Source organism: Apteryx rowi, unplaced genomic scaffold (genome assembly GCF_003343035.1).
Source record: "Apteryx rowi isolate R43461 unplaced genomic scaffold, aptRow1 scaffold_976, whole genome shotgun sequence".
Classification (NCBI taxonomy): domain Eukaryota; kingdom Metazoa; phylum Chordata; class Aves; order Apterygiformes; family Apterygidae; genus Apteryx; species Apteryx rowi.
The window spans coordinates 164497-184928 of record NW_020451289.1 but is presented as its reverse complement, the minus strand read 5'-3'; the positions used below and the strand labels follow the sequence as shown (position 1 = coordinate 184928).

General features: G+C 38.4%; 2 protein-coding genes across 4 annotated transcripts in view; one reads left to right on the top strand and one right to left on the bottom strand.

The window, feature by feature from the left end:
* Positions 1–20432, bottom strand: part of RB1 (RB transcriptional corepressor 1) — an 83156-nt gene that overhangs the window by 31507 nt on the left and 31217 nt on the right. For all 3 annotated transcript variants that reach the window (XR_003251783.1, XM_026054951.1, XM_026054950.1), the window contains exon 17: positions 20170–20372. Coding sequence is in view for 2 of the 3 variants with exons in the window: in XM_026054951.1 (XP_025910736.1) it covers positions 20170–20372 (203 nt within the window). In the remaining variant the exon portion in view is untranslated. The remainder of the gene's footprint in view (positions 1–20169; positions 20373–20432) is intronic.
* LPAR6 (lysophosphatidic acid receptor 6) lies at positions 1667–3776 on the top strand. Its single transcript, XM_026054952.1, has one exon. It carries the CDS (start codon positions 2328–2330, stop codon positions 3348–3350), a length of 1023 nt encoding a protein of 340 aa, XP_025910737.1. The 5' UTR covers positions 1667–2327; the 3' UTR covers positions 3351–3776.

Sequence of the window (20432 nt, the reverse complement as noted above, 5' to 3'; positions counted from 1 at the left end):
CTGCCCCATGCTGAATTTTTTGCACAGGAAAAACTAGGTGGGGAAACTGAGCTTAGAGCTCCCCATAGCCCGATCCAGAACTCAGGGATTCTCATGGAAGAGGTTTCCTTTAATGGGCATGGCTGCTGGGAACAGAAACTCCAAACTGAGCCACGCGTTACAGCTGCTTTTGTGAGGGAAAGCCAGGTAAGGTAACTTTATGTTAAGCTGCAAATTAAGTTAGACCCGAAAGAGAGACAGCCCGCCGAGCTCACATTTTTCATTTCTTGCCAACTTAGAAATGGAAAATGTGCTATGCTTTAGTATGAATCTCAAGTATAATCTCAAAACCTAGATATTTCTTGCAGTTATGGCCTTCTAAATAGAATTGTAACACCTTGATTTCACCTTAAAATCAGGGTGAAGGGGCTTCACAGAAGGAATTTGTGAAGCAAATCTGAAATAAGACCCATTCTTACATGTGTCTGAATTGTTTGGCATAGTTCCATAATGTAAGTATGCCAAAACCCTATGAAGGGCTAATACCCACTGTCTTTTACAACAGACTAGAAAATTTTTGCCTAACAGAGCCTTGCTTATGTACAACTGATTAAAATCTAGTTCAAAAGAACCATGCCACCCAGCCAGATATAAAGAGATTTGTTATTCTAAGACTTTGAAATATACTGGTTTTAGTGCCAGAAGTTAAATGAGTCTATCCAAGCCAATGCTAAATAAATGAGTTTATATAAACTTATCTCATGCCTTCCCCTAAAGGGAGCAAGGGCTCCTTTTTTAAAATTTACTTAATGATTTAATTAGTTACAACATGTTTTCATTGCATTAATCAGTGACTAATAGGGATATTTTGTGCATGTGCAATAACTGGCTCCTTTAAGTTATCAGAACCAGTTGCATAGTGCAGTATTTATTTTGGTAAGTTATACTCATTCTCAAATCAAAGAAAACGCTTTTTCTACCACAAAATTTCAGATGAAGTTGAAACATTATGCAAATAGTACCATCTAACTGATTAGAGTTTGAGGTATGATTTCTAATACTAAACACATGTAAAACTTCTCCTTCCAGTGCAATATATCTCAATTCTGGGAATATCCCAGAGCAACCCACACGCTCAAGATCTTTATGCCTCTCCTTTTGAGTAAATTAGGTAATTTCATAGGAAATGAAATAATTTCAGTGTTAAACTGTCCCTCATAAGGTATGCACTGGTGTATTGAGGGAATCGAGACAGAACTACCTAGCTAATTTCCAGTGCTTAATGTGTGTTCTCTATTACAAGGAAGGCATCTTTTTCCCAAACTGTAAAGTAAGGTAAATTCAAATGTAAAATATGAAAATCTGCAGTTATTATATTACTCAAAAAATGATTTTTTAGATGTGCAAGCTATTCAGACACTAGAATGTGGAAAAGAATATTGCCGTGAAACTTGCAACCTCAAAGGAAAGCAATGCTTCTGAAGCACCTTTAACTGGCACAGAAAGAGTTAACAGGAGGCTGCAGCAGCAGGGCTGCTAGTGCCCATTTGCAGGCCTGCAAGGTAGTCCCAGCAGACACATTATCAGATTAAAGGCAGGCAAACAAACTGAACTGAAACTATTCCTCGGCAAGTCCAGCCTCTCCTTCCTGTGATGTCATGCTACAAATTGAGGGAGTGCTGTTCTTCCCTGCTTCAGAATGAGCCACCACGCTTGCTCCACTGGCAGTGCTCAAGGAGAAGGGCTGCATCCTGCAAGAGCAAACACGCTCTGGAATTTTATTCCTGGGCTTTCCGCCCCGTGGGGTGAACAGGGAGCAAAGCTGAAGAGCTCGTTTTGCAGCAAGGAGACTGAGAGCGCAATGGAAGCGCCTACATCTCGCAGAGCCCAGGAAAACACTTTCTAACGCACCCGTTTCCAGTCACCTGAACAGCCTTGGATGGACAAGACCTCTTGATATCATGATTCGCAGCCAAGAATAAGGCAGAAAGTTCTATAGTRGCTTCATCAAATTGAGGAAGAAGAAAAAAAAAATGGAACTAAGCAAGCTTCAGGATGACCTCATCTGCCACAAATAATGTGTTTTTTATTTTCCAAGACTGGCTATGTGATTACAGCAGCATCTGGGAGAAAAGAATGATCTCCTGGTGATTACAGGAGATGTACCCTGCTACTACAAAGCTTGTGTTTCTTCTCTGAAGCTTAAAAGTGAAACAGAAAATTATCAAAGCACAGAGGTCAAAAACATCTGCAAGTCTTCCCGGAATTCAAAAAAAGTTACAATAAAAATACCAGAGAAAACTACAAATCACAGGAATTCAGACTTGTATTTTAAACAGACCATTATAATGGTAAGCTCTAACTGTTCCACTGAGGACTCCTTTAAATATACTTTATATGGATGTATATTTAGTATGGTATTTGTTCTTGGCCTCATAGCAAACTGTGTTGCTATCTACATTTTCACTTTTACATTAAAAGTGCGAAATGAGACTACAACTTACATGCTTAATTTAGCAATATCCGATCTACTTTTTGTGTTTACATTACCCTTCAGGATTTATTACTTCGCAGTAAGAAACTGGCCATTTGGAGACATTCTTTGCAAGATTTCTGTCACACTGTTTTATACAAACATGTACGGAAGCATTTTATTTTTGACTTGCATAAGTGTAGACCGCTTTTTGGCTATAGTACACCCATTTCAGTCTAAGACACTTCGAACCAAAAGAAATGCAAAAATTGTCTGTGCTGCAGTGTGGGTAACCGTGTTAGCAGGAAGCACACCAGCAAGCTTTTTTCAATCTACAAACCGCCGTAACAACACTGAACAAAGAACATGTTTTGAAAACTTTTCTGACGCCACCTGGAAAACCTACCTATCCAGGATTGTTATCTTCATTGAAATCGTTGGATTTTTTATTCCCCTGATCTTGAATGTGACCTGCTCTACCATGGTCTTGCGGACTTTGAATAAACCACTTACATTAAGTCGGAATAAATTAAGCAAGAAAAAGGTACTTAAAATGATTTTTGTCCATTTGCTGATATTCTGCTTCTGTTTTGTGCCATATAACATTACCTTAATACTTTACTCTCTTATGAGAACACAGACATTGATTAACTGTTCAGTGGTAACTGCAGTGAGGACCATGTATCCTATCACTCTATGCATTGCTGTTTCAAACTGCTGTTTTGACCCTATAGTGTATTACTTTACATCAGATACAATTCAAAATTCGATTAAAAAGAACAGGTCCACTAGAACATGCGATTTCAGATTCTCTGAAATGCACGTTTCAGAAAACTTCATTCAGCACAGCCTCCAGACCATAAAAATGAAAATATTTGACAGTGACTCAACAATATAAACTGTATAAAAAAGACTATTGGGACTAAACTGGAATTAAAGCCTGAACACTTCTTCAGCTGTGAAAATATATTCTGATATGTAAATGTTACTCTTCCTGCACATCAGGACAGTTTGTGATAAAAGTGTAAATATCAGTTGTAAAAGCGTTAATAGCATACAGAAAAAATATTGTAAGAAATCCTGTCACCTTTTTTTGACTGGCTGCATGCCCAAAACACCCAACCTTTGGCTTCTGCTTAGGCTGTCAAAGTCCACAGAGTATGTGTCACATCAAAACCAAATAAAAACCAAGCTCTTTCCCAAAGTTAAAGTAAATACGCATTTCTAATAATTGTATTGGTTCCCACATGGCTGAGGAAAAGGGTGCAACTGGTTTCCGGTGCAGAACTCAGTCGTCGAGGAGAACAGCCCCAGCCTGGTCACCGCGCCAGCGCTCCCTCTTCTCTCACTCCCCTGCGCCTTCCTCCTCACAGCCATTAGGTTCGCAGGTGGTTGGGATTTAACAGGCTGTGAGAATCTCCCCTCTCCCGCACCTCCCTTCCTTCCCCCTGTGCGCTGTGTCGCACAAGCGGCAGATCACCCTCGTGCCCCCGCTGCCAACCCGCGGGTTAGCTGTCGCCTCCCCCAGTGGCACGGCACCCCTCTCCTCCGCAGGGACGAACCACCCTCTCTCCCGGCTCAGCTGAGCAAGCAACGCGCCTCCTTGGACTCGAGAGCAATTCTTCTCAACGCATTTAGCTCAAAAGCCTGCAGTTTCTGCTTCAAAGCTGTAAAAAAGGCTATTCTGTTTGTCCCACTTATCTGATAAAATATAGTCTCTCGCCACAAGCCCTTGCCCCGTAAAGAAATTAAATCTTCTTGCAGTTTAACGTGCCTGGAAACAACTCTGAAAAACTGGTTTTTCTTCTCATCTGTCTCAGGTGTCTGTGTAATTATAACAAAATAACCTCTGATGACTGAAGCTAGTGCTTTAGGTACCGTACGCCACTTTAATAAACTCTTTTGTGAGATGTTCTTAAGCTCAACAGCAGTAAAATAGTGTCCTCCGAGTAAGGCAATTACATCTCAAAGTAGAAGTTTCTTGTTAGAAAAATATGACCTTTGTTAACTAGCAGCAAGCACGTGCATCAACCAGAATATCTATGTTTATGCGACACAAGATACTTCCCTAAAAAATTACAAGACATGGTCATTTTTATAATGAACCTTCCTCTCAATATTTGTGTCACAGAAGTATTTTGATTCTTAACCTTAGCATTTAAAATTTCAAATGCAAGTTTCTTGTAAACTTCAGAAAGTGTAAAAATAAGTTACTTGAGGCTAAGTGCTAGCAAATTGACCTAGACATTTTGAAAAGTCAAAACTGTGTAAAAAGCAAAATCTAAATATGTCATTGTTACAGACAGGAATATATACACAAGAGTATTTTAAAATGTCCTTCTATGTATATATTTCTCAGCTATTAGATACAGGGTATATTTTCTTCAAAATTAATTTAACATCGCTGTAAAGTTAAATAACTATTTAAAAGGTAAAATTAAGTAGCAACTGTTGGTTCCCCCCACCCAAATAATAATGGGACCAAAACCGAGAATGGAACTAAAATGAATCTGCATTTTGGATTTAGGGCATTCAGTTACGACACAGATATATTACTACTACTACACGAAGCAATTACTGCAGGCCAGTATACACAAGTATGAATCAATTTGGAGAAAATGCACATTGGGATATCAGAGTATATGTTATATTATCTGATTGGGTTTACCTCCCTCTGTAAAGCTTTTACTTATTTGTTAGAACTCAATTATGTATTAACAACTACTATTGAAAAAAACTGAGTTACTCACAAAGACTCTCTGAATTTCATGCTGATAGATTTACAGTGCTGTTAAATTAAAAATTCATTCTCTACACACTTAACTTATGAAAGAAAAATGCAAGTAGTTTGAACTAAATTACAACAAAGGTGGCATAGATTTAAATGTCTAATACCTAAAAAATAGACAGTGATCTTATCTGGGAATCCTAAACTCTTCTGATTCATATCTGACTTCAGAAAAATGTACGAGAAACCCACTGCAAGTACAAATGCTAAACATGTTTTCCATATTAAAAAAAAAAACATGTACAGATTTGAAGTTCAAAAATTTTGTGCAGATTTCTGTTTTGAAGTCGAACAACTCCTCTTGCTTCCTCCAAAAAACTTTCGGGATAAAGCTCTTCCCGTCACAGTTGGGCTAGGTTTCAGCAGTACTTCCCTTCCTGAGTGAGCTTGGCTGAGTGACAACTTGTTTAATCACACCTCTGCATTGCATGAGCAAATGCTACTGCAGCCTCACCCTAGTAAAGGGAAGCTGCTCCGAGATTACGAAAGTACCAAAAAGAAAATCACTGACTTAAAAGCAGAATAAGTAGAACACTGCTTGTATGGGTACTGCCCTGTAAATCAGGCCTGCTTTAGTTCAAATTCAATCTTTGGAAAGCACTCTAGTTTCCTCATCTACAAAGTGCAGGTACTGCACATTTACCACAAAAATAAAAGTAGTGAAAATTTAGTTAACTCTAAGTTTGTTTTTTTTTTGCGATAAAACAAGGTAGGCAATAGTCAATAATTGACAATTAATGAGCAGTTCCAAAAGACAAGGGGGGAAAAAAAAAAGCAAGCTTTCTATCAACACATCTGATTTACGCCACCTTACTTAACAACAGAAAAGCAAAAGATTTCCAATCTGAAACTAACACTTTTTGGGTAAGGAACACCCTTCTTTCAGGATCTAAATAGCAAGCACCCTGTAAATGATGGCCCTGCATCTTTTAAACAAAGTTCCAAGTCCTACCACAATTAGAACAGACTACCCAAGCAACGTATGAGATACTGCTTGAAATATTTCTCTTGCTTGAAGAAAGCAGCACTTGATACTACCAAATCTAATCAAAACACAGTCGTTCCACAGAGCTGTTTGTTATCACATACCATGCAGCTATATGTAAGCACGCACAATAGCTATGAAATTGTTCTAATACATGACTGCTAATATCCTCCAAATTAAAAAGATTTCATGATCAAGTATAAGCATCTACATGAGGAAGATGTCAGGGTTAACCATGCTTTGCTGTAGTATTTGGCAGTAACCTATGACAAAATTCCAAAATTACATGAGAGAACCTCTGTTCAAAAAGAGCCAGTTATAAAGAGAAAGATATGGAAGATGAACTGTTTGGAGCAATTATTTTGTCTGTAGGAAGCCAGTTAAATAGTTTATATTTGAATGAATATTTTCACGTTCAGTATTTTAACCACTCCAACACATGAAACATACTATAATGCGGTACCTCACTGGATGCGTGCATACAATGCTGAGAAAAAACAGACCTAACCACTATGTAAGGGGAGTGTCTGCTTTAAAAAGCCCTGTTCAGATAATCCCTGAGCTTGAGATCTGACTTTTGAACCTATTTAGAAACCTTCCAGGGTCAAGGGAGCTCTAGATGCATGCACAAGTATACCCAAGTGCATGCTATCACTGGATCAATAATCTATTTAAAGGAGTTTGGTAAAAAGGGCATATTGGACTTTATACTGTTTTTACATTCGACTTGAAATTTGAATTTCTGGCTTTCTTTGGAATAGAATGCAATGCAAAATTCGCTTCATTTGATACACGTCTTTGAAATTTACAGAAATATAGCACCAAGTCAAGTATTTCTTTATATTGTTCATTTGAAAGTGTTTATAAAACCACAGTAGATACTTCAGGGAGGTTAGAAATCCTTATCTAGAATCAACATCCAAACTTTAATTTCTTAAGAAAGTAACTTCAGTCATCGAAATGCAAAGGAACTTGGGAGATGAGGTAGAAAATACCAATGGCTGCACTGGATCAGACCCCAAACACTTCGCCTAACCTACAAACCCAGCAGTGGTGGGCGTTCAGTAATACTAAAAGAATTTTTCTTCCATGAACTCGTCCTGTCTCCCTCTGAACTCATGTAAACATCCAATATCTGCAACATTCTGCAGCAAGAAGTTCAAGTCCTGTGGAAAAAAATACCTAACYTCATCTGTTTCAAATCTACTAGTTTCATTACTGTCCTTGCTTTCTTTTGGAAGAGGAAATGAGCTTTTGATTGCCATTCAGGGTTTCCATGTCAATCTTGATTATATTGGCCTCCGTCATCTCCATCAAATTACAAAATGATTTTCATTTGCAACTTTAACCAGCATCATAGCCAAAGAYGAGATTTTTCAGAACTAGATAAAGCATTTGGGTAAAATCCTAGTGAACCCAATGGGGTTTGTACTGATAATTTTGAAAATCCCACTCAAGCATGTTAATCCATTGCATTACTTATTCTTCCAAATTGCTTTCTAGGAGCTTTACAGACAAAGCACATTTCATTCATATTTTTCCAGCAGTAAGTATATCTTAAGGTTCATATGCCTGGGTAGACCTGTAAATCCTGACAAGCTCCCTTTTTGCCAGATTCTGTTATATGTGCTATACCTCAGGGTATGTGGCATTTGAGGTTACTGACAAAATGCAAGAGGATACATTTCAAAAGCTAAGGCAAAACGTAAATCAAAAAACTGAAATTATAAATACAGAAGTTAGAAATGTCTGGGCTGAATTAGTTATCCAATTATCAAAGCACTGAAAAAAAATAAGTACAGTTGACAATTACTGAACTAGAACATTTTCAGAGCTGATTCAATCAAGTTAATTTAAGATGAAAGAAAATTTAGAAAGTCCCACTTGCAGAGTCTAGTATTTCTGGAAGACACTAGATACTTTTATTTCATATAGATATCATATTGACACCAGGGATAAGTTTGTTCTAATCCTCCTTCAACACTGAAGCTACCTGTAGCCTTTCACATTTTTCACTCCCCTCCCACTCCTCAGTTCCTGTTATACAATTGCTTATAAAACATGGCCAGTTTTTCCTTTCAGAAAACTGGACTTATCACAAAATTAAAAAACAAAACAAAAAACAAAACAAGAAAAAAACCACCCCTGCGTACATCTGGTTTACTATAAAGCCTACCATTTTTGTTGGAAAATTAAAATTTCAGAAACTGAGAACTTAGATTTATAATTATTTTTTCTATTTAAAAAGCAGTGTACAGTCAGCTCTAGTTACAACAAAACTAAAAGCTGTCCAGCACTAAAAAGGGTAAGATAGTTTTCCACAGTTTAAACATGAAAACCAATCCATAAGTAATAACAAAGGAAGTCCTCTAACCATATGTTCCTAGCTTTTCATGAAGTGACAATTCTTTAAAAGGATAATTTCCCACATGCTTAGCTTTAAGTCCCCCTATCTTCATCTTTTTTAAACACTGAGGTGCTACCTTAAAGAGAAAAGGAATCCTTAAATGACAGTGCTAGTTACAGGAAGCACCAGAAATTAATTCCATTATCTTGGGAATACAACATCAAGTTTATTTCACATGAAAACAGCTGCAGCTATGCTAACTCCTCTTCTTTTCAGATAAATTCCACAACATTGTTTCTTTACGAAAGAAAGTCAATAGTATATATTAGTTGCAAGTCTTTATGCTCCTGTAAAATTATGCAACATTAAACCTACTTATTTTTGGAAGTTTGTCCTGGCAAGCTTTTTCTAAAAGCATGCTACTCATCTAACAGAAACTGAAAGAACTGACCACTAAAGAGTGGTACTGGTTACAAATAATTTACCATTAGCCACAGCATCAAGAATGACACTTGACTACAGTTGCAAGCATCTATAATAAGACCTTGATACTTTCAGCATAGCCATAGCATTACAGGTATTTCTTAACATAGAAATTAGTTATTAGATATATAGCAAAACATGGCAATAAACTTAGAATACTGACGACCAAACAAGTCCAGGAATATCTACATTTTCAGCCTAAAGGGAACTCTCTCTTATTAAGGAAACCATATTCAGATTCTCTTGGTTTACATGTGGTCATAAGGACTATTTAAGTTATTTAACATTTTTCAAATGCAAGAGAAAGCTTTATTATATCTACCACATGCTCAAGTAAGATAGATCCAATGTTTCACATGCTCCTGTACTGTGGATACACACAAAAAAAATTCTGCAGCTAATTCTGTCCAGAGAAGATCTGCGAGTTTCTCTGAGCTACTCAAAAGTCGGGAGCAAGGAGGAGACGAGCCTGGGTACGTAGACACCATACCATATGTAGGCTCTGTTTTGCTCAGGCTAACTCCAGAGCAGGACGCGCTAGCCGGTGACAGTTCAGGTAGGTATCCAAGCCAACTTCAGACCAGATACAGTCTAACTGGGTAAGACATTAGTCACCTTGCACCGAACTGTACCATTGGCACTTACCGGCTTGGGCATAACCCATTCTGACAAGCAAACCCACCCCTAAACAAAAAGCTTGAATAAGAACTAAAAGAATTACATATCTGGAGGACCATGAACACTAGACCTGCTCAACAGTTCTGAACACACCAGAATCCTCATCCCTGGTAAAGATTTGGTACTATTGGTAAGTTACCATAAAATATGCCCTCAGTACAGCTATCTAACTGAAATACCACTCATCTACTTAAAGAAGTAGACATGCTAGCACTTTTTTGGGGCTACAGAAAAACCAAGCCAAAATATGCACTTATGCATGCAACAACTCAAAAGAAAATGCAACAAGTAGAGGGGCAAAACCCCACTTTAACAGCATGTCATTTGGTAATTTGAGTAGGTAGTTACCCCCTTGAAAGCTTGAGAACTGTGCATACGGGTGAAAAAAAGACACATTAAGATGTTTGACACCATAGTTTGCTTACTACTGGAAACAGTTTCTATCTGCCACAGAAAAATTAACTACAGAAGGGGTCAAATAGAATAGTAGTAAGGAAAGACAGTTATTTAGGAATGTGGCTCAGATAAAGAAAGCAAGACTGTCAAAAATTCATCTTCACACTACCAGTTACACCAGCTACAAAGCTTCACCTGAGTAAGAGTATCCCATTCCAAGAAGGGAGTAGCACAGATATGGCTGCAGAATTCAAACCAAGCATTATCTACCTTCTTATTTAAGGGATTGTCACATTAAATTTCCCCAAAATTCAGTAAGATTTTAAAAAATGAAAGAACTGCAAATACATCTCCATGATTTTTAAAATATTTTTCCTCAGTGGCAACCTTTAAAATTCCTACAACATATTTACAATACTGATACTGCAATACTGCAAAATGAAAAGCTGAATTCAAACAACCTAAAAGCAGACCACAACTGAAAATGAAAGTTCTATAGCCAGGGTATGACTGCCAAAGCATTGAACAATATACAAGATGTACTGCAAAGCAAAGATCACCAGAAAAGAATTTTTACTGTTTTTTGTACAATGTTATGAATAACCAGGACAACCTAAAGAAAAAAAGATCACACAACATGGTATCACGTTAACCAAGCTTTATTTATATAGCTATATCCTTATTTGGGACTGCTCTAGACACAGGCAAGGTATCTTTACATAGCTAGATACTGCAACCAGTGTAGCGGCAGCTGCACGCAACACAGGCTGCAAAACCCGGCTGGCCTGCATGGCTGTAAATGTATAGTCAGAAAGAGAGTGATATGCCCCTGCTTCTGTACTCACACTGGTAACAGTACTCAGCTTAATTAATTATAGCTTGGTGACATCCGCGTGGCAGAAACCACAACAGCAACTGTAGGAGAGATATATTACAAGCAGCCACCTCAAGTAGAATTAGATGCAATTAAAGAACTGCATCTTGTTAACATCCTCTTAATGTTGAGATGAAGGGGAAAACACAGTTACGAAGACTAATATTAAACATATGATTCATTTCCGCTAACCTTAACTGAAAAATATTACGTATCTAGTTTAGGCTGGTCCCCAAGACGGATGTTCGCTATAGTCAGTGGAGAGAGGTACTTTCAGAAAGTAAGTAATCCCATCCTGAAATATATTTAAGATAAATAGAACGGATTCCTTTCTGGAAGTGCCTCTGCCTCTCAAGTATAGATGCAGTCTATATAYCCAAGTTTTAGAAGGCTAATAAGGTAGGATCCACATCCCCTAATAAGACAAACTCTACATTTTAAAGCAGCAGATGAAGTAGAGAAAAGTTTAAACCTTAATCAAGAACAGCATCCAAATTTCAGAGAATGAAAACAGACTGCATAGCTGCTGTGTCTTAACTAATCCCTTTGGTCATGTTTGTACTTGAATCAAAGTAACCTCTTAAGGGTTGGGCTAACTTGATATACCTGCAATAGAAAAATCCAGTAATACTGCATTAAGCATGACCAGCATCTTGCAACTCCAGTGACTGTTTTGTACCCTTAGTAAGTGCCTATCAAAAAGTGAAGCCATTGTTAATATTGACAGAAGCAAGAAACACAGGACCTCAGCTTTAAAAGTGTTCTGGTCTCTCTTCCAGCAGCCTAGAGGATTAATTTGGGTGATAATGCCCAAGGATGAGTAACAGCTTTAGTCATCTTCACCATGAACAGGAGTGGCAGGGAAGACTTTCAAAATGATGGTGCAGACACAAGAGTGAAGGCTACTGTCCAGTGTTCTTTCTGGTTTTTCAGTTTGCCTTCAGCTATTAAAGCAGATAAAAGTTTCAAGCCTCAAGAAGCGCACTACAATTCCTATAAAAGAAAACTCTTTGGAAGTACTAGGAAGGTTAAAAAAAACCCACACTCATATATATGTGTGTATATGTATTTTATTCATGCATTTATTAAAAAATATGTATATGCTCAAACTAAAAAACATACGAACATATATACACACACACAAAAAGCAACTATCTTACAGACATCTATAAACGTGCCTAATATCAAAAAGGCAGGAATTATAAAGCTGGCAGTTGGTTTAAGTCTTGATTTAGAAGACTTCAACTACAGTTATGACAACTGGAAGTGACAGAGCTAATTCTTAATCTTACCCCCAAAAGAAGAGAACATGCAGCAAGACCAGTGTGATTCTTTAGCACTATCATGTTAGGCAGCAGTGATTGCAGTGACTTCTCTCTAATCACACACACTTCTGGAACACACTCACAGCATAAGCAGAAATATATTTAGTACGTACAGACAGAAAACCTCAAATGAACTCTCAGTTCCTTCTGTAAGGTTTGAGCTGCAGCACTCTTAACGTAACTTTTTAAAAAGGAGCATGGCAAGCATGTGGAATGGCATAATTTGGTGAGACTGAGCATACTATGTTTTTCCCTCGTAAGAAAAGTCCTAGGAAATTCTAAATTACAAGTCATAGCCCATAGCAACCTACACACTGAGACAGAATATTAAGTGCTGAAAATCCAAAATAACTATCACAAAAGATTGATGATGGCTTCAAGAACAATCTGCTGCCTGCGAATCTTGAGGTGCCCGTCTTTACACTAGTGAAGTTGCCCAGATATTTCATATTCTGCTAGTGAGCATGCTCAGAAATGCTGTCATTCTGGATAAGTCAAGCATTTTTTGTGCCTATGGCTGTCCCTGATTCACAAATTATGCCTCTAAGGTCTTTGAATAGCAAAATTTATGAAGGCATGAAAAGAGCATGTCTGGCATAAACTAGTTTTGCTGAGGGAAACCAGCTGGAAACCTGTATGATTCATGGAGCCCAAAGGAGAGATGGAAAGAGAAGGCGCGACTCCTCTGCCAGTGCCCAAGTCGCTCTCGGGGTGGATTCCCACGACTCCCTCTGCAGTCGTTACCAGAACAAGCCATGGCCTATCCTAAGGCCTTGGGGGCAAGTGGCAAAGTACAGCTTGCATCGCACAGCTGAACTTCTCCACCTCTAGTCCACACCAGGAATTGAAAATAGTCCCTGATCTGCATTATGCCACAGGCCTTGCCTAGGCTTTGCCTGCAAGAGTGCTGGCAAAGGCCAAAACGTGCCAGGAAACCCGTTACCAATGAAATACCACAGATGACGGGGCAGTACTCAAGCCTGAACCACAGTCCCTTTTAGGCTGTCAGTACAGAAGTAGTCCCAAACCCCAGTCTTTGCTGCCTGGCCTTCCTCAGCAGCCTGTCAAGCAAGGTTTTAGGATGTCTTCTACTACAACAGTAAGTGATTTATCCAGTAACCTACTGTGTAAAGTATTGATGGTATGACCATCACTTCTCCTTCCAATTTTAAAAGCAATGACTTAGATGTCCAAGTCAAAGAGAGGGCTCAAACTGCATGTAAACATCTACCTGCAGAAGGGGTACAGGACTTCAGACATATACCTAATAGAAAATGCTAGAGAGAAGGATACGCACCACAAGACAACATACTAACTTCCCCTTCACTTAATTATGGCTTAATTCTTCCATCCAAGGAGCACAGAAACCTAATCTGAAATTGTACACAGCATCCACAGGAACAGGCACTGAAAACTTAAACATAGTGAACTCCACAATAATCAAGCCCTATTCCAGGTTTGAGCATATGCTGACATAGTTATAGTTTACAGTCAAATATCAGGAGGCTGCATAGTTAAGCTTGAACTATACCACATACTAATTAACAGTACTCCTTACAGTTTTACCCTGATCTGGATTTGCCTAACACTTTTTAACAATTTTAAACATGCCTTTTAGTATTTTTGTCCTTACTACATGATCAAGTAGGTCTGCTGTCATTCCAGCTCAGTGAGTTTGTCATACTAATGTAACAAAATATATTCTTAGGGAATACAATATTCTCTTCAGGAAGAGATTTCCACTACAGTGAGCTACATAATTTAAAACCAACAAGTCTTTGGTGTGGGATGAGGCAGCCAAGTACAAACATTAACTACATATTTAGTTGACAAACATATATGGCAAACATTCAGCTACATCAGTCAATGATACACCGCACAAAGCAGCACTGTAGCTTTCCTTGCAAATGATTAACCGACAATACAAACCACAGAGAGGAAGGAGCTGATACAGAAGATGTGTTATGGAGCACAGCTTAGATATTGCCACACTGAAGAAGTTATACATCAGAATAAGAGGTTTACAGAGCCTGAGGATAGAGCAAAGCACAATTGCCTGTGCAATGTGCTCTAGGTGACCCTGCTTGAGCAGGGGGGTTGGACTAGATGATCTCCAGAGGTCCCTTCCAACCTCAGCGATTCTGTGATTCTGCCTACTTCTGATCGTATTTTATCCATTAAGACCCTTGTACAGACAACTTCATCCTGCACCAGTCATTAAAATTCTAGAACACAATGCACATCAATATTGTTGTTCTTCCTTAAAAAATAAAAACACCAATGAGAGCAGCAAGTGTTAAAAGAGCAACATAGTCAAAGGAGGCTATAGTTTCAACTGTTATAGTGCAACGCACTACTACTTCAGTTCATCATCTGTTTTTCCTCTCTCTCTCTCTCGCACCCACACAAAAAACTCAAAGCTATCTGACCAAATCAGCCCACAAATTAACTCCATTCAGCCCACAGCACAGGGATATAGAGAGCACACTTCCCCATTGCCTTCTGGGCTCTTGTGGGGGGCGTAGAAGCAACGCAGCTGCCTCTGATCCCTGCTAACAGCAGAAGCCATTGGGCACCTTTCAGAGCTGCAGTCCCACAGGGAACAGCCTTTGGGCACCTCGTGTTCACGCAGACGCGCTACCGGGTAACAGCAGAACCATTTGCCATCTCTAGAGCTGGCCAGCAGGGCACGGATATGCTTCTTTCTAGCCTGCCTTACTGGGCTAGAACGAATTACTGTATCTTTCGATAAGGCTGCAGCTGGCCTGCAACTCCGGCACAGAAGAACTAGACCCTTTCGCTACCTCATTTTGGGCAGCCAAAGCTTAAAGGAGCAGAAGTGCTTTGCACATCTTGCTTCTGGCCCACCAAAGTCTGGCTTACAGAAACAGTGTTTTGTAGCGGGGCCCAAACCATTTCAAGTATGCCAAATACGATTTGAACCATGTAGTCACTCCATACTCCACGTTTACCGGACACGTGACGAGGCATTTACAGGAACTATGTTCCCTAAGCAGCGGTATGAACAGTATGAAAAAAAATGTAATAACTTGTCTGTTCCTCCCTGTTGATAGCTTGTGAACAAAGTGCAAGCTGAGAGGCAGGGAAGTACAACTGCATTGGACTGTAGATACCTACGAAGAATCTATCTTTGGCTTTGTTTTGTTGTTTGTGTTGAGTCATTCAAGAAAGTAAACAGATAACAATCTAACAGATAATTTAAGTCATGCCATTCCTTGAAAACAAATGCATTTCAGATATTAAAAGTTACATAGATGTCTCACTCAAGATAAATCATGAAAATTGATAGACTTGGTATTTGATTTACTGGCACTGAAAACGTGCTCTTGCAAACACACTGCAGCAAGCAGCAACATTTGAGTGAAATGTGTGACACAGCAGCTGAGAGGGCTTTCTCTAAGGGAAGTTCAAAGATTCTGGAATTTGCTCACACAACCCTAATTTGTGATATTAAAAATTATTTTCCTGCCTGGCTGCAAAAGAGATCAATTTAACAATTCTGGAAAAGGCTGAGCATGAACTCCCAGGCTGGCAGATAACAGGCTATCTCCATTTCATTGGAAACAGATTTTAATTATGTCAGGGTTTAAATCATATTTATATAAATAAAATAATAAAAAAAAAATGTATGGTATACTTCTGTTTTACCAATAGAAGTTTTGCAGCATTAGTAACAGATTCTAAACTGACGTCTACGTGACTGTATTTGGAAGCATCATCAACTCATTTGTAGATAATTTTTAGAGTGAATAAAAGGTATTTCTCCCTTCAGGGTCCAATACAGATTTAAGGAAGAGAAGCCTTTTCCAAATGAATTAGTCAGTATGGAGGCTCACCCCTTCTAAAAATTAAGAGATATTAAGAACAAACTCCAAATTTTTCCACCCTTTATTTTGCCTGGCTATGTTTTTTTGTTAAAAGAAAGGATAACCTAGAAATGTCTCATCTCCTTCCTAAAGGACAGATGACTAAATCAGCTAGCTATGCAAAAGCAATAAACATATTCACAATGACTAGCAAAGGAATAATATATTATCTTCAAATATCACTAAAAACCAGAATCCTTCACATTCATTCTATATAGCTTCCAAAGCCAGACAAAGGTCAGATGCACTCTTAAGATTCAGAGAAATTAGGCAGGGCATTTTTCCTCATAAAAGCTTGGTGACAAATAAATCTACAATAATTTTAACTATTCCATATTTAATTTCTCAGTCCATTTAAAAATCTCACGTTGTAGTCCTATTTCCAAAAGCAGTCAGTAGAATGAGAAGAGATTGGATATACATAGCCAATTCACCTGACATTCCAAAGAGCAGACAAGCCTTGCCATGAATTGTTTCGCCAGTCAAGGAAGGTAAGAACTAAAACAAAACCACGTGGTGCATTATGGAGCATCAGAGTTAGATTATGCATTTCTTTTGTAAATAACTAAATATTTTTCAATTGGTGCTATTCTTACTTACCCAGCTAGACTTTTTTGCATAAACTTAATTCATTCCATACTTTTCTTCAGAATATAATTTTTTTTCCCCAAAATTTTGTATTCTCTAGGCATATAAGGAAACTTTACCCTTCTTGAGATTCCACTGTTTTTTAGATTATTAGGTAATTTGTTTAAAATTAAGCCTAAGCAATCACTTAAGATGAGATATGAGTTATAACTAAGCAGAAGTCATCTGGCTTTTCTCTACCTCTTTAGAGTGTTTGGTGGTAAGACACATTTACTGGTATGAACTATGTTTTTCAAATTACCTACTCCCTTGAGAGAATTACTAATTAAGGACACACTTTTTACATCTTGTACACCATTACATGGAGACAATATCCAGGTAATGAACTGCAGAGCAATACAATAAATCACCCCTTCATTCACTAGCTAAACCTTTCYAAGACACTTGAACAAAGTTTAACAGACTGAAGTCTGCCACAGAAACATTTCCTCCTTTTGCTAATGAAGTCACACTTTTTCAAACTGAAGAGTCAATATGTAGATGCAAGGCAATAGATGTGCCATGCTAGAAATATCATGACTTCAATTTTTTATGTGTAGCCTTACAGTGTATGGGCCTCATTGAGATCCTGCACTGCAATGACCCAGGGATGCAGCAAACCATTTTGGCAGCGCTGGCATTTGACTGCTTCCAGTCTCCAGAGCCACCATGACATAGTCTGCTGGTTAAAACTCACAGCCTTTCCCTTCTGCGCAGCTGTAGCATCTAATAGAGTTCAGACGTATTTCTCTCTTCTTTTCCTCCCTACTTTTCTTAGCACTATCAGATGCTTACAGCACTCTTTAAAGTATACTGACAACYTCAGATCACTTTAAGCTACATGATACTTGCAAGAATTAAGATGTTTATTCAGACCTTTTACATAATGGATGAGGAAAAAAAATAATAGGGATGAACATCTGGCAGAACTTCTAATGCCAGCTACCTCTTCTCACTTGATTTTCTGATCTAACAGGCTTGTGTCAGGCTGCTTCCTGAATATGCCCTGTTCTGAAGGTGACATTCATATTAGGGAATTAAGTCTTGTGTTTCCAACTTCACATTCATCACCTGGATGAATACTGGGCAAAAAGTAAGTAACTGCAGAAGTCCCATCAGGAGGCAAAGGAGGCCAATGAAGAACAGCAGGGTACCGGCACACTCACTATGAGTGCTTGTAGTTGGTTGCCAGCACCAGCTTCCCTCAACATTTGAAGGGATGCAATGTGCCCTCTAGTGATGAGCTTCCCAGCAGCGAGGAGCAGAAAAAACAGGAAACTGCAGATGGAGCGTCCTCAGCTCTTAGAGATCCATAGAAGACAAGACAGAGGCCCATGAAGCAGAAGGGCATCTGAATATGTGTACTGCACATTTCTTTTTATTCCCTCCTCTACTCCACTGATACAAAACTCTTTTTTCCATCCCTACTTTTAAGTGGCAGCCAAGCACATAGTGGGAGGGGAACAAATGAACTGCTTTGTGAAATACTGGTTATTTTACAAATGCATACTGGCAGCCACTCAAGTTCTGTAAAGCCACCCCAAAATACTACCAAATGTATACTTCTGGCAAGGCAAGAAGATAAATTTAATGCATTAAAAAATAAAGAAATATCCTGATCATTCAGATAGAGAACTCAGAAAGCTTAAAACAACCCTATGCTGGTTGTTAAAGTTATGATTTGTTTCACAAAAGCCTGCAACTATACCCATAATTAATGAAAATACAACACTTCTGGTTTTCCAGTCTGAAAGCCCAAGTCTAAATCATATTATTTACATGCTGTGCTTGAATTACTGGGTAGAAATAGGTAGAAGTGACTTGTTACTGATCTCTTGTTGCTGACTTTAAATTGGCTTGCAGAAGGTAACAGGAGCCACTTCTTGCTTGTGGAGGGTGAAACCTGGATATCTGTACTTCTGCCTTTGTCCTCTGACTGGTAACATTTGCAAATAAGCAGTCTTTAAATCTTGCCTGCACGCTTCTTGAAATACTGCCTTATTTTCCCTGTTACAGTAAGCTCTGACAAAAGGCTACCAGCCTTCAAGCAGTTCTTCAAGCAGTGCCTTCAAGCACTTCTATTCAAAAAGGGCAAAATCATGAAGAAACTCATACAGCACTAGTGAGAGGCCATATGCACTTCCCAAGACATCAAAACAAACATGCAAAAGCATTACAAAGGAAAAAAACTGACACCCTGGCACAGCAGCAGTAGCACTGTATCAAAAGTTCTGGGGCACAAACAACATTGTGGCGATGAACGTGAAGCTGGAAACACAAGTCTCAACTCCCTAATAGGAACGTCACCTTCAAAACAGGGCATATTCAGGAAGCAGCCTGACACGTACCTGTTGGATGAGGAATCAGTGGCATTGGAAGTTCTGCCAGATGCTGCTTGAAGCATAATAATTGCTTCCATATAACCTTGAGGCCAGTACGCTTCACCTGGTTTAGAAGTATGAATGTCTGAGCAGCAGTATCTGCATATGCAACACCACCATCTCTGTTCCCAGAATCTGGGAATACAACCCCAACAAGCTGATAAAGTACCACCATTATTAAAGTGTAAATTTTTTACTTTAAAGTCTATACAAACCAAGCACAGACTACTCAGAAAATAAAGCTTGCCATCAACCATGGCATTTTGTACTCTTTAGACTTCCCAAAACTACATAATATGCGATGGGTTCTTAAACAGTCCTTTTAAATCTCTCTTGTCAAAATTAGCAGTCTTTATATTCTCCTACTTCATGGCATTAATACCCTATCTTTGGTTCATAAGTAACACACAACAGAGAGAAACAATGTTCCGTTTACTGAGATCCGGCCTAAAAACAACTCAACCTCCCAGCATGCATCTACTTTAATGGCATTCAAAAATATCAAAGTAATTGAAGTGCAAAGGATAATGCAAATCAATATTTTAAGTACCATCTAACAACCATACCACATACACAGAACTACAGCCCTAACACCAAGTGAGGATGGATAACAATTAACTTGCAAATAAAAGCATAGAATTTACTTCCTTTTCTATTGGCACAAAATACCATTTAAGCATAATTCCCTTAAAAAGATCCATGCGAGACTCAAAGATATGTTGGTTTACAAATCAGCAGAGCTATGCTGATTTCTCTCTGATATAGTCTTTTTTTTTTTTTTTTTTAATCTGAATACATGCCAAATCTAATCTGGCTTTGCCCTTGTTATTTTACTAGAAATAAATCTTAGTAAGACTGCAACTTGTTTTATAGAGTTAGATGTAATTTTCTTTTTCTAGGTATACACGTTCTATGAGGACAAGTACTATTTTAAAGCACTACTTACTGATTGCCAAGCAAGAGATTCCATAATTCGATGTTCACAGCGTTCTAGATGCTTTATCATGTCTCTTGTTAAGCTTGGCTCTGCTTTAATGAAGCTTTCAATCACCTTGTAGAAGTCAAAAGCTTTTAAGTCAAATACATTTAGAATCCATGGAAAAGACAAGTCTGTTTCAGCACTGGTACCATCATTTTGGGAAGCATTCCCTGCAGAAAAGACAGACTAAAATTATAAAAGTACTACGTTCTTCCACTTTAGTAATTTTC